The sequence below is a fragment of the Musa acuminata genome, chromosome BXJ3-8 (assembly GCF_036884655.1).
Source record: "Musa acuminata AAA Group cultivar baxijiao chromosome BXJ3-8, Cavendish_Baxijiao_AAA, whole genome shotgun sequence".
NCBI lineage: Eukaryota > Viridiplantae > Streptophyta > Magnoliopsida > Zingiberales > Musaceae > Musa > Musa acuminata.
Genome location: NC_088356.1, coordinates 6,308,537 through 6,321,459, shown reverse-complemented (window position 1 = coordinate 6,321,459; position 12,923 = coordinate 6,308,537). Strand labels below are relative to the sequence as shown.

The 12,923-nt window shown below is 35.2% G+C and overlaps 1 protein-coding gene across 1 annotated transcript; it reads left to right on the top strand.

Annotated features, from left to right (window-relative positions):
• The first annotated feature begins 299 nt into the window (after positions 1 to 299).
• Positions 300 to 11,926, top strand: LOC135644789 (uncharacterized). The gene is made up of 8 exons (XM_065162702.1): positions 300 to 451; positions 1,477 to 1,569; positions 2,643 to 2,710; positions 6,307 to 6,379; positions 8,381 to 8,487; positions 8,586 to 8,690; positions 10,345 to 10,444; positions 11,622 to 11,926. Exons 1-8 carry the CDS (start codon positions 395 to 397, stop codon positions 11,796 to 11,798), a joined length of 780 nt encoding a protein of 259 aa, XP_065018774.1. The 5' UTR covers positions 300 to 394; the 3' UTR covers positions 11,799 to 11,926.
• Positions 11,927 to 12,923: the final 997 nt, after the last annotated feature.

Here is a 12,923-nt window from a genome sequence, read left to right as displayed (position 1 = left end):
TACAATTTATTGATTATTTAATCTATAATTTTCTAACAGATATACATTTTTATTTTTAAAAATATTTTTATAAAATCTATGATTTTGGCATCATAAACTAAATTCAAAAAGTGTTTTCAGGCGATCGGATCTTTTGTAATCTCGAGGGTTGTAATGCAAAGTAATGCGGCTTGAAAGGTTTTCAATAGATGTAAACATGTTCGAACAGTAAATATGTAATTTGTACAATTGTTAGGGATGTATGTGTAAAAAGGGCCTATTTGTTTTGGACTGGCCATTAATTTTGGATCTTCGTCGTGTCGCAAACGTAAGTGCCGCCCCTCGGACCCTCTCCCTTAGGGTTTTCTCGTCGCCGCTCTCGCTCTCGCCTCGGGTTCCTGCAGGCGCGGCTTTAATGGCGATCCAGCAGGATGATAAGCTCTTCAACCGCTGGCCCTTCGACGGCGGCGAGGTTCGCTCTCTTTATCCCGGCGAGCCTATTGTGGAGGCTGGCGATTTATCGAGTTGTGTTGTCCTTTGCCTATGTGGTTAATAACTTCTATGCGAAATCGAATGGCATTGTGACTCCATAGCGTCTATAATTCAAGGATATTTATATCGCACCCAATTTTTTCTTTATTGGCAGCTTGCATCGTGGTGGTTCTTGGTGTTTTCTCCACCTCCTTTGAAGGAATTCTTTTTGGATGTATCTTTATGGGATATCTTTGTCTGTATGATTCTGGCTCCTTCTGACAGTTGGGAGCAAGTTCTTTACTGTTTGATTTCAGGATCGAGAAACAAGGTCAACTGTAGAACAATTGTAGAGATCAAACGCAGATTCGTGTAGAATCGATGCAAAATGGGATGACATCATATGCTCGATCAAGATTGACAAGTTTAAATTGCAAAAAATTTGACCGTCCAATAAGTTTCTTAATAGTTTATGGTATCAAGTGGCTGAAAAGGGATAAGCTTTGCTGGCAGTAGATGCTAATTGCAGAATTGTAGATCTTAATTATAGATGGATCTGTTGGTAGTCTTTCTGGTAGGGAGCTCAGAATATCTATGTATGTCAGTCTTGTTTTTTGTTAGTTATTTTCTCCTCCATATATAAGTATAATGATAATGCATGCACTATACACATATCATGTAACTCAAAGCCCTGACCGCTTGACTGCACATACAATCCACTGACCACTAGGATGTCTCCTCAGAGATAAGTATGCTATCTTGTATCACAGGGAGTACAAGTGATAAGTGGCTTGGATTAGATTTTGGTGATATTATGCTAATCACTGAAGTTGAAGCCCTGACCGCTAGATTTCACATACAATCTTCTGACCACTAGAATTTGGCTTGCATTAGACAATAGTTTTGTTTTATTTTTTCTGGTTAGTGCTCCCTTCTTAAGTTTCAACTACCAAATGTTGATATGTAGTTCATGCTTGTGCCAACTTTTTTTCCTTTATTTTATGATGATGACGTTGTTGTTCTTAGGTACTTCCGATGGGTCTCAGCAAGACTGAAATTAATTTGAGAAGATTGTTGGATGCTGCTCCACGACAGAAGAATCAAACAAAGCTCATACATGTAAGTGAAACCCCAAGGCTGGGAAGAAAGTTTACCAATTGCACCTTCTCCTGCATTCCATGCGACAGAGTTGCTCATTTATATTTAATATGCCATCCTCGATTATCATACTCGTGACAGACAAATTTCCATAGTTATGACCATGATTCATGCATGCTTGGGTGTATTTTAAACCGTTTCATATTCTAAAGCTAGTTAACACTGAAAATATTAATTAACCTATTGGAAGAAAGTGTTAAATCTTGATGCTTTCTTTATTTTTTTATTCTAGCATTATTAATGTAGCATCTGCAATTTATATGTTTTCTATTCATTGCAAAATAAAGATACTAATTTTTCTGAACAATCATAGTGCATATTTCAATGTTTTATTAGTGTAAGAAAATTGGTAGTCTGAATTACATGGCCCTTTGATTTAAGACTTTTACTTTTATGTAAGTGTATATTCTCGTAGCCTCAATTGATCTTCCATGGCAGCGTCATAATGTATAAATTTTTTACTAAGTAAAACCATATCCATATGCAAATGTAGGCATTGATGATAAAAATAATGTTCTGAAAATAAAGTTGGGCAACTTTTACACATTGCTCACACATGCAACAATAATGGAAACATCTTGTCAAAGGCCATTGCAATTACTTGATGAGATGTTGCTTCAGAAAACCGTAGTACTTTGTTAGATCAAATATAACTAAGTTTGATGTCGCTACTTTTGCACACCTATTTTCTAAAATTTTGGGTATCAGGAGTCACTATTGTGGTTAGGATAGAAAGCACTTATGGACATAACCCAGATATGTGCCCTCATGACATGTTGACCATGCAATAGTGGACAAAATTTTTATGTTTGGAGTTTCCCTTGGTTAATCATGAAAGCTCATGGCCTGCTGAGAAGACAGGTTTAGTTACACAAAATTCTTTATTTTACTTGAATCTTCCGATTATTGTAGAACCTCTAAGAACTCTACAATTGAAGAAGAACAACCAACATATATCTTCTGGTGTCTTTTTTAGGTTTGCATAAGTTAACACTAGATTCTTATATTGACTAAAAATTCATTAACTTTGGCAGTATGTCACCACATTAAGGGAACAATTAGAGCAATTAGGTGTTGAGACTACACCACAAGGAGCACCAAGGTTTGTTTATCTGTTTTGAATAATTGCCTTTCTTATTTCATTTTTTGCCATATAAGAAAACATTACTAGATATTGTATTTGATTATTTTTTTCTTGGGCTTCATTGCATATTAAAAATAACTCAAATTTCAAGCATTGCCCTAATGGTCACTTTCTGGGAGCAAGAGGACAAAAGCAAAAGACATAACATTAATGTAAAGACAAAGGAAGTAATTTATCATAGCATAAGCAGAGGGGAAGTGGTGCAGGTCAAATGATAGCGCAAATGGGAAGCTAGAGAAAAGTCAGGCAGGAGAGTATCATTGAGAAGGTTTGGTCACACTGTGTTTTCAAAAGGCACTTGAGTGAGGTGAGGCCTGAGCGTTGCACAATACCTCTGGGCGAGGCACTTCGTTGAAGCTTTGCTCAGGCACTCGCTTGAGCCTAGGCGTTGGACGCCTCAGGCGAGCACCCGAGTGAATTTGGGTCTAGGTCCATGCTTGGTTCAATTGAACAAGCAAGTTGGTTCAATCGAATCAACTAATATTCCCTAACACAAACCCCTCCATCACTAGATTGTCTTCGAATAGAAACCCTACGTTTGTTGCCGACGTCTTTGTCTGCAGCTCTATCCGTCGCTGCTGCCTTCATCCGCAGTTTTGTCTGTCGCCGCCACTTTTGTCTGCAGCCCTCTCCTTCCCCCACCTTCCTCCACAGTCGTCGGTTACTCCTCTTCTTAATTCTATCTTTAGAATTGTTTAGCACTGATTAAAACTGTTTAACAACATATTGATCCACACTTTAGAACTGTTGAGCATTGGTTAGAAATCTATATAGCATAGGTCTCCATCAGTAGAAACCTGTTAAGAATATTTTTGTTTCGCCACATATATCATATTGATATGAAAACATTGCATAGAACACTGTTTAGAACATAACAGCGGTTAAAAAACACTGATTAGCAGTTAACATCCACCTCAAATTTCATCCCTTTTGAAAACAATGCGCTTAGAACATAACAGTTAGCATCCTATCATGTGTAGGCTTGCAGCATACCGCATGATATGTTGTTATTGACATTTTTGTTATTAGAAGATGGACAATAGAATTTGATACTTTATATGATTTCAATTTGATGTGCCATTTTTATTTTTATGACCATATATACCTATTGTAATATATATTTTTTAAAATTTTAATATTTTGGAGCACCTTGCTTCAGTAGGGCGGATGCCTAGCACCTTAGGCATTTTATTGTACTCAAATCACACTAGATTTTTATTGTACTCAATCAAGCACCAGTTACCAATAGAATATTTTAACATCCAAGCAATTTTATTTACACTAGCTTGCTAAATTAGGTGGTACGGCTTGTGTTAACATGCAAATGTTTATTCAATAACAATCTTTGACCTTGCAACAAAAAGCAAGCTTAACCCCATATGCGAAATTAAAGCTTTAACTGATCAAGCTAGAAGGAAAAACTGTAAATCGTTTTTTGTATTGATCGATTTCTAGAGTGAAGATCTATGGCATATTTGTGTTGCTATCAATGAATGATATGCATAGATATGTCTCTATTACCTCTATGTATAGACAAATCTTGTTATTAACATAAATGCATGTCATCTAAAATGTTCCAAAGTTGTGTAAGTTGTTATTTTGTGGAAGATGCTTTTTTATTTCACTAACCATTTCTAGATTTGTTGTGTTAATAACAACTAAAGTACTGCATCTTTTACACCTTCTTAAGCTAACAAGAAACCAAATATGCCTTTTTTTTTCCATTTTTGCTTTGATTTCAATGTTTAGTGGCACAAATTTACTTTGTGTAAAATATTGGATGATAAATGAGATGAATGCAAAACTTGATATTTCATTATCATTTGTTGAACAAGCACTTTTTAGGTGTGCCGATATTAAACAGTTGGGTCTTTTTTATTGTTTTTAATGATGTAACTAGTGCTAGTGGTGAGCATTTAAATATCAAACCATTCCAACAGTAGAGGCTGGCATTTACCAGCTAATCTCATGCAATATGATGTATATTGATTATACTGAAGTAAAGGTGGTGCATAGATTTTCTTTTTTATATTTTATAATTTTCCATAGACATATACTGCTGCTAGCAATACCATACCTGATGTACCATGGTATGAATTGAATCATACAAAATAGTTAAATATTTATGGTATATTATATGACAATGTGTGTGTGTGTAAATTGATTCATCTCTACAAGAAGCTTCATCATTCTATAAAGATTGAAGAAAGATTAAAGGCTATCAATCAAGATTATCCTCCAAAATATATATGAAAATTAATCCTCTTCGAAGAAGAAAAGGTTAGAGTAAATGATTCTTCTTTATTTAGTAATTTTGCATTATTTGTGTGTTTTCATCTTGTTATTGGGGTCTATAAAAAAAGGAAAAGGGTTTGTAGATGGATCAAAGAATGTGATTATTAATAAATGAGGGGTGCATTTTCTTTTTCACAGTACGTGTGAGTGGTATGAGGTTATATTTGATTTGCTGATGGCATAATTGGATCATATACATGTCAAATGTCCAAAGGTACAAGACATTCATTCCTCATGTATTTCCTTGAGGCTGAGTGGACCTAATAGTTATCCATTTCTTTTTTTGTTACCTTTTCATTATTATCCTTCTTTTCTCTAATTTTCGTTATTCTCACAAAAAAAACCTCTTCGTCACGAGCTTTTGGCCTACATCAGAAGTGCATCTTAGAAAGATTTATAAAGATTTGAACAGTTTTCTAGAAAAGATTCCTTAATGAGGTAGAAAAATGTTTGACTACACCTTATGTGAGAGGGTTTTAGCCTGTTTTTCTCTGTGGAATCTTTGAGTAAGCTTATATCCTGGCACACACTTATCTTCCTTCATTCTCTATGCTCATGATAGTTCTTTTACATTTCAATCCCCTTTCTATTTTTCGTTTTTATTTAATCTCTTTGCTCCGCTGCTACCCTCTAGTTACAGATAAACCAACAAATAGCAGCTCTTTATTCCATATCTTTTCCCTTAATACTTACACTGTCATCCAATGCCATATCTCTGAATCCTTTGAGCCTGTGGAACCAAGCTGTCTACAGAGCTTGTTTGGAAAGTATTGCATGTGTAATGTAACTGCATCATTTATCCAAACATCATATGCTAAATTTACAATCATATTTCAATTAATATTAATGAGACTTCAATAAGTTGATTTTAAAACACTCTGTTGCCATTTGCTTTCTCATAAAACAAATAAATCTTCAATGAGAAACTTAAAATTTCATTGCTGACTAATATCTGTATTTTTATAAGTCCTAGTAGTTTTTCAAGCATTAATTTCATTAACATTGTTACTCTGGCTTTACAACTTCTAATCTGTCTTTTATGGAAAGAGTAACCAATTGGAAGTACATGCTCGATATTAAATTCTAAAATACTCAGGAAAGAGCTTTTTTTCAGCGAACTCTTTTCCAAAGAGCTAAGCTAATCTCATCTGTGCCAGTGATTTCTTTATTACAAATTAGGATGTTTGTGGTTTTAACAAGCTGACTCGAGCATCATCTCTGTAACTCATTTTTATACTGACACAATCTCATATAATCAGCATCCCAAAAGCAAAATTGAATGAATACTCTGAGAGGATTGAAGCCCTTGCTGCCAAGTTAGCTGCTCCACTGGTAAACTTGTCTCTTTTGCATTGTTACAAATTCCATTGTCTTTTGAATTTAGACAACTGAGCTAAATGGCAATAAAGGACAAAATGGCTGGCCCAATCCCATTGAATCAATGATCCTTATAATGTCTGCTTTGTTCCTCCAAGCATGTCTGGTTTAAGTAGTCAGGCTTTAGCTTTGTTAAATGGAGAATTTAGTTTTTGTATTCATCTTTATTTATTTTCAAATGGTTATTTCCATGTTTTTTTATCTGATAAAAAGTTGAAATTGCAGCAAGTTATGAGTCATCAAAGTTTCAAACAACCCAAATGTTTTCATGACAATGAGTTCATATACACCCAATCGACATGACAGAGAGGTCTCCTAGAAAAAGGAAATTTGAGATTTTTGTCCAACAAGTTGAATAATTTCACAATCAAATTCATTTAACTATATAAGCTCAATGATAGAATAAGGCTTGCACAACATGTTTACAGTCGTGATGGCCAAATACCGAATAAAGTCAACAAACTAAAGCACTTGAGAATATGTTTTTTAGATCTTATAAATCACATTACATATAAATATCTTCACTGTCTTAGCACATGTAAACAATCTGATGAGATTCTTTGTTTGGTGTTCCAAATATTCTCTCTTAAAAACATCAGCAACCCCACATAGCTAGATAATGAAAGCTTTTTCTAACAGAAAGCCAAGAAATAGTATTTACCCTGAAGTAGAGGAAAAAGGAAGTAAATGATAGCTTAAATTATTATGTTGCTAAATTGAACATACCTGTAGAGTCAGCACTTGTTTGATGCTTTTTCAGCCCTTCTATTGTCTCAGAGACCGATCTATTTGCACTGAAACATTGAGCAATCTGAGGAAAAAATGTTTTCATTTGAGCCTCCGAAACAGGATCCTTCTTGTACCCAGCTAACAGTGCATGGATGTCTTTGTCAGGCTCATCAGTGCTGCAAATGGAAAATATAACAAATCAATATTATCTCGATGATTAGAAAACATAATTAAAATGCATTTGGAGTGATCAATTTTATATAAGATATGCCAGAAATTTTACTGGTACATCTTTCATAAAAGCCATGATTGTAAACAAAATTTTCAGTTGCTTCTGTGGAGCAGGCATAAAGATAGGACATTAAGAGACAACGGAATATGCTAAAAGTTGTAATTTGCTGAAACTGGGTAGGAAACATACAAAAACTCAGATTGAAAGGCTGTAAAGAATCAGCCTAAGAAGAAATTTAGAATGTGATTGGATTCAATGACAGCACCTTCTAGTTGCTTTTAGATTCACTTTAAGCCAAACAAAAAAAAAATTAATTTTCATATTCTTTTCGTTCTAAAACAAGTCCAGTGAATCATCACTAACATGCTTTTAATGGATCACAGGAGCCAAGCAGCCTACAAATATTTGTTTCAGCCCAAAAATAATATGAATATTTGTATAAGCTATCATTCAGCAGGTATACATTCAGATTACTGCTTGACCTAATATGCAGGGTGAATCTGAATTTCAATATCAAGAATAAAACACTGGAAATAAGATTCTCTAAATACAACTGTTCATTAAAACGACTTGCGAGCAACTCTATGGTATGTATCAACCATATGGCCACTTTGACAATCTATATTGAAAACAACATCATCCATCAAAATATACAAGCTATATAACTTGGACTAATATATTCTTTCAGTTCGCTTCACTCAGATTCATGATTACATAAAATAGCTATCAACAAGCATCAGATATAAACCATAACATAGCAAATGCATCATTAACTCCTTGCTTAAATGGTAACTTACACCATTTAGGAATAAATTTTGCCTTACTCTGCAAATAGGAATCTATTTATTTATTATCACGTTTGATAACTCAGTTTGTATATATTCAATGTCCTCTTGATGTGAATTTCATAATTTAGCTGCAGTTCTTTTGATTACTGCACTTCTTGTGTTCCATATTTCATTTAGTTCTGTAAATATTAGTAACAATTGTATCAGGCAGAACATGAAGAGGCTACTCATGAAGCTAAAGAGGAGGGCCCATCCAGCACAGAGCAGACTGTGAATTATACAAGCTCTCCTCCAGGATTGAGGAGGAGGCCCACGTAAGTAACAATGCAGATACTTGTATTCTATATAGTTGGTGCCTTGCATGTTTCCTGTGGTGTATATCAAACAACTCTTCCTGTCAAATGCTGCATAGAGCTAAGATGGAAACCAAGGAAAGCAGTCATGATGCAAAGGAGAAGGATTCAGCAATGCCAGTTAAATTGGATGCATCAGCACTGGATCATATTGAGAAGCATAGGTATGTTATATGCTTGTTTATTCAAATGATAATTGTTTGCAAAGAGGGTTTTATTTTCCTCCTTTTGGTGAGACATTTCTGCTACCTGTGTGATAAATTTCATCATAGTGCATGCAAACTAATAAGACCTCTTAATCTTGTTTTGCTAATCTATTTTGTTTGTTTGTTTACTCTTATAGTCTCCTTTGACCTCATTAGGGACCACAGCTTTAAAACTTGTTGGACCGATATGGTCCATTTATTATCAATCCACAATTATAGGATGGTAAGTTGGCCACCCTCAGGTATAAAACATAACATGGTCTTGACCAGGCTTTTCTGTAATGCTTTAAAGTCTGGCTAGCTGTGCCCATCAGTCTTGGAACTTGACAGGGTAAAAATAAGCACCAGTTTGCTTCTTTAGAGCATGAAACCTTGAGTGAGCTTCATAACATCTGTTCATTTAGGTAATGGTGGAGCAGAAAAAGAGAAAAAGAGAAGAGAAGAGGAAGTGAAAGAAAAAAGAGGAAGAGAAGATGAGTAAGAGGATACATGGTCTTTGGCCTTAATCAAATGATGTGGAGGAGGGACTCACCTACAAGTCCCTGTTTTATCCTTTTCCTTATTTTGGTATCTTTTTTCATTGATACACTGTGATGTTGGCCGTAATCCTGGCGTTCCACTGGTGGACATCAACTACTATGAACCAGAATTTAAACTTTGCTGTGGATTATTTTAGAAGTTTGTGCATTGCAAACTGGTTAGGTGCTGTCTCCTAAAAGGATAAAGAAAAAAAAAAAATCATGTCAGTTCATTGCTGTAAAAGGCTCCTGTTTCCAGAATACCCTTTGGTTGTGCATAAAAAAATTGGATGTATATCATAGGCAGCTCCTTTTTTTATTATTTAAATTTGAGTTCTATATCAGTAGTCTAAAACATATCAAAATATTGGGTCTTGCCCCTCCATTGTGCCATGATGATATCTGCTGGACCAGCCAATTTAGGATGAAATCGGCTTGGATTGGTTCATTCCCATAGAGCCCGAGTACTGCCAGAGACAAATGAAATATGAACAAAAATTAAAACGACCAAGAGGAAGGGGAATGAAAATTTATGATTGTCTGGTGAGTGGAGGACAGCTGCTTTGATGGATCTTGGTGGCTTCTATGGAGGTGGGAAAGCTTTGAGCATGGTAGTTGTCCTTTGACATCTCTGATGGCATTGGAGGTGAACCCAGGATAGGAATAGTCCTGAAACAGAGTAGATAACATGTTTGGACAGATATTTGAAAAGAAATAAAAGGAGCATGATCAAGTAATGAGAAAATTATATGTGGTCCTCATCAAGAAATTTAATTTTGAGCAAAAAGTAACTTTTCATAAGGTGGTTTATTTATTTCATATCTTAATAAACTGTAATTTTTGGTTAAACTGTGGGACTCTGCATCTATATTTCAAGGTGTTCTTTTTGTCCTGGCTGTAAGTAGATGATGCGACAGAGTTGTATCTTACTGCTTGACACTTGTGATAAAGTATGCCTATTTGTCATATTGTCATCAAAGGGCTTATCTGCTTATTTTTACTAGCTTTGCCACTCAATAGCTAGATCTGAAATTGATATATCTTATATAATCGAAATTTTCTTCTGCACTATTTCTTGACTTTTTCATAAACAGAAAGCTTCAAGAAGATTTAACAGATGATTTGGTTGCCTTAGCACGACAGCTTAAGGAAGGTAGTCTCTTGATCAACCGATCTGTGCAAGACACAGAGAAGGTAGTGAGAATTTTCTTTGTTTTTTCTTTTTTGTTGATCTCTTGTGCTTTTGTTATCACTTTAAGGAAGTGCAGGAATAAATTTAATAGTCAATGCAATGCAGACCACTTGATTCTCAAACCACTAATCCAGAACTTATTTATGGTCATTTTATCCTTTAACTTGCGTAATCTCTATTGAATTTCCAAGTTGAAATTTTATCCATTTTGATATACATCATTCTCTTGCTTATGTAACCTCATTTCACAACTCTTACAATTTCTAATTTAATTATGGTGCTTTCTCAGCCATCCGATCTTAACAATTAACAAAAAGTTTAGAAGACTGTGTGCCAAACAGAGACATTTAGCGCACTCATTATTTAAAAAATAATAAATTTTCTGCCACAAACTTCATTTTTGAAAAAATTAGTGGTAGATATACTTTCAACCTAACTTAACTAAATATATAGTGTTTTTACAGATTTCAATAGTGACAAAAGATCCATGTAACCGATCCCAAATAGTTGGGATTTACAGCTTTGTTGTCGTTGTTGTTGTATATGCTTTCACATTTCGCAGTCTTTCTTTAGTTATTCTGCTATCCATGCTAGTCCTTATTGTAGCCTTAGTGGCATCACTAGGTAGAATGCTTAATCACCTCTTGTGGTCTAGCCAAGTATCACCAGTGATTTCAGCCATCATCCAAAATTTGTTTGAAGCTGCAATGCCAACTTGAAAACACAGGAGAAATTCTATTCCTTTGGAACTCTGTGTTGGTTTATACATCTGCAGACTGTTAGTCTTTCCTTTTCCTCTTGCTGTTGAAATATGGCTTTGCCACTGAACACATGTTAATTAGAGACTTGATTTAAACAAATAGATTCAGGCATATTCACTGAAACAAATTTTTTGTTTGCAGCATGATCTGGAGATCCAAAATCACTTCATAATTTAAAGCAAAATAAAAAAAAAATTGAAACACTTATTGTATTGTTTTTGGTGATTTTTGGAGCCTGTTTGCACAGTCAAACATGATGTCTAGGAATATGGACAAATACTACACAATGATGGATGGCGTACAAGAAAAATAGGGTTTTCTTGAATTCCATATAACCTGTTTGAGTTTGTGTTTTGTCAGTTTCTTCCTCTGCTTAGACCAACGCAGCTTTCATACTTGAGTTTCATGTCTTAAATAGATTCTTGATTCCACTGAGAACGCTGTGGAGCATAGCTTGGCGAGCACCAGCCGTGCCAGTAAACGGGCGATCGAGGTTTACTCGGAAAGTTTCAAGACCACCTGCTTCACATGGCTTGTGATCTTCATTATGATTTGTGTGTTCATTATGGTGGTTTTGCTCATCCGTATAACCTAACATGCCTTTGTTCACTTTGTGTATTATTTCGTATGGAGTGGAATCGGATTGTCTTCCAAACTATTTTTGAGTCTCAGAAATTGATTTGCAGATTCCAGAGATATTATATCAATTTTTTCCTTATTACCTGCCTTATTTTTTTCAAGGTGATATAACATTCATAAACTATTATAAACTAAAATAACAACCATAAAATCACATAAGACACCATGATATTTACAATGTATAATATGACGAGAGATTGGTGTAAGATAGCATAATATAAACAATTATTAAAAATAAAATAGATAAATTTATACATGTACAAAATTGTAATCAAAGTATCAAATAATATAAGGATGGGACATAAAATTAGTAGAGAAGAGGCTGTGTAATATTGGTAAAAGCAACATTAAGACAAACAAGAGAGCGAGATTTCATCATCAAAGACAAAATCACTAACCCCTAAAGAAAACAAATTTTAATTCAGACCATTAGACAAAATAGAGACGCGCTGGAATGCAAGCATATGCCGAGAGAGAGAGAGAGAGAGAGGACAAGGGTTCATGCATGAAGTCCTATCGAGTGTTGTGTTCATGCTTGTACACCCTTGCGCGTTCTTGCCAGCTTTGCCTCTCTCATAATATGTTCTACTTATCGTGGAATTGTCACTGAGGTTTCCAATCGACCACGTAGTTATTAATCCGGAAGAAAGTTCATACGCCTAAGAGATCTAACATTTCTTAGCTCCATAGCAAGATATATATTGCATGTGTTCGTTGGCCAGTAGATGTCAAACTAAAGGTGATATCAACAAACGTGGAAGGAAAGAAACATACATCACTGGAAATCGACAATTTCTAGTTTCCTCATCTTGGAGTCTCTCAAATCACAATGAGTTTGTACTGGTGGAAGGATAATGATTTGTGTCAAAAAGCCTACCCCACCTATGAAGATATGTGGGTGGGCAAACAGCTTCGCCAATGGCTCCACAAGGTGATATGGCAGCACTGAGAGGACTTGGTTGTCATGTTCAGCTACCAGTTTGAGGCATGTAGGTTTGATCAAGTGAGCTAATTAATGAAGCAGAGGCTGATCCATCAACGGATAGACTGCGTAGGTGTTGAATGTCTCTGGATTTGGGAT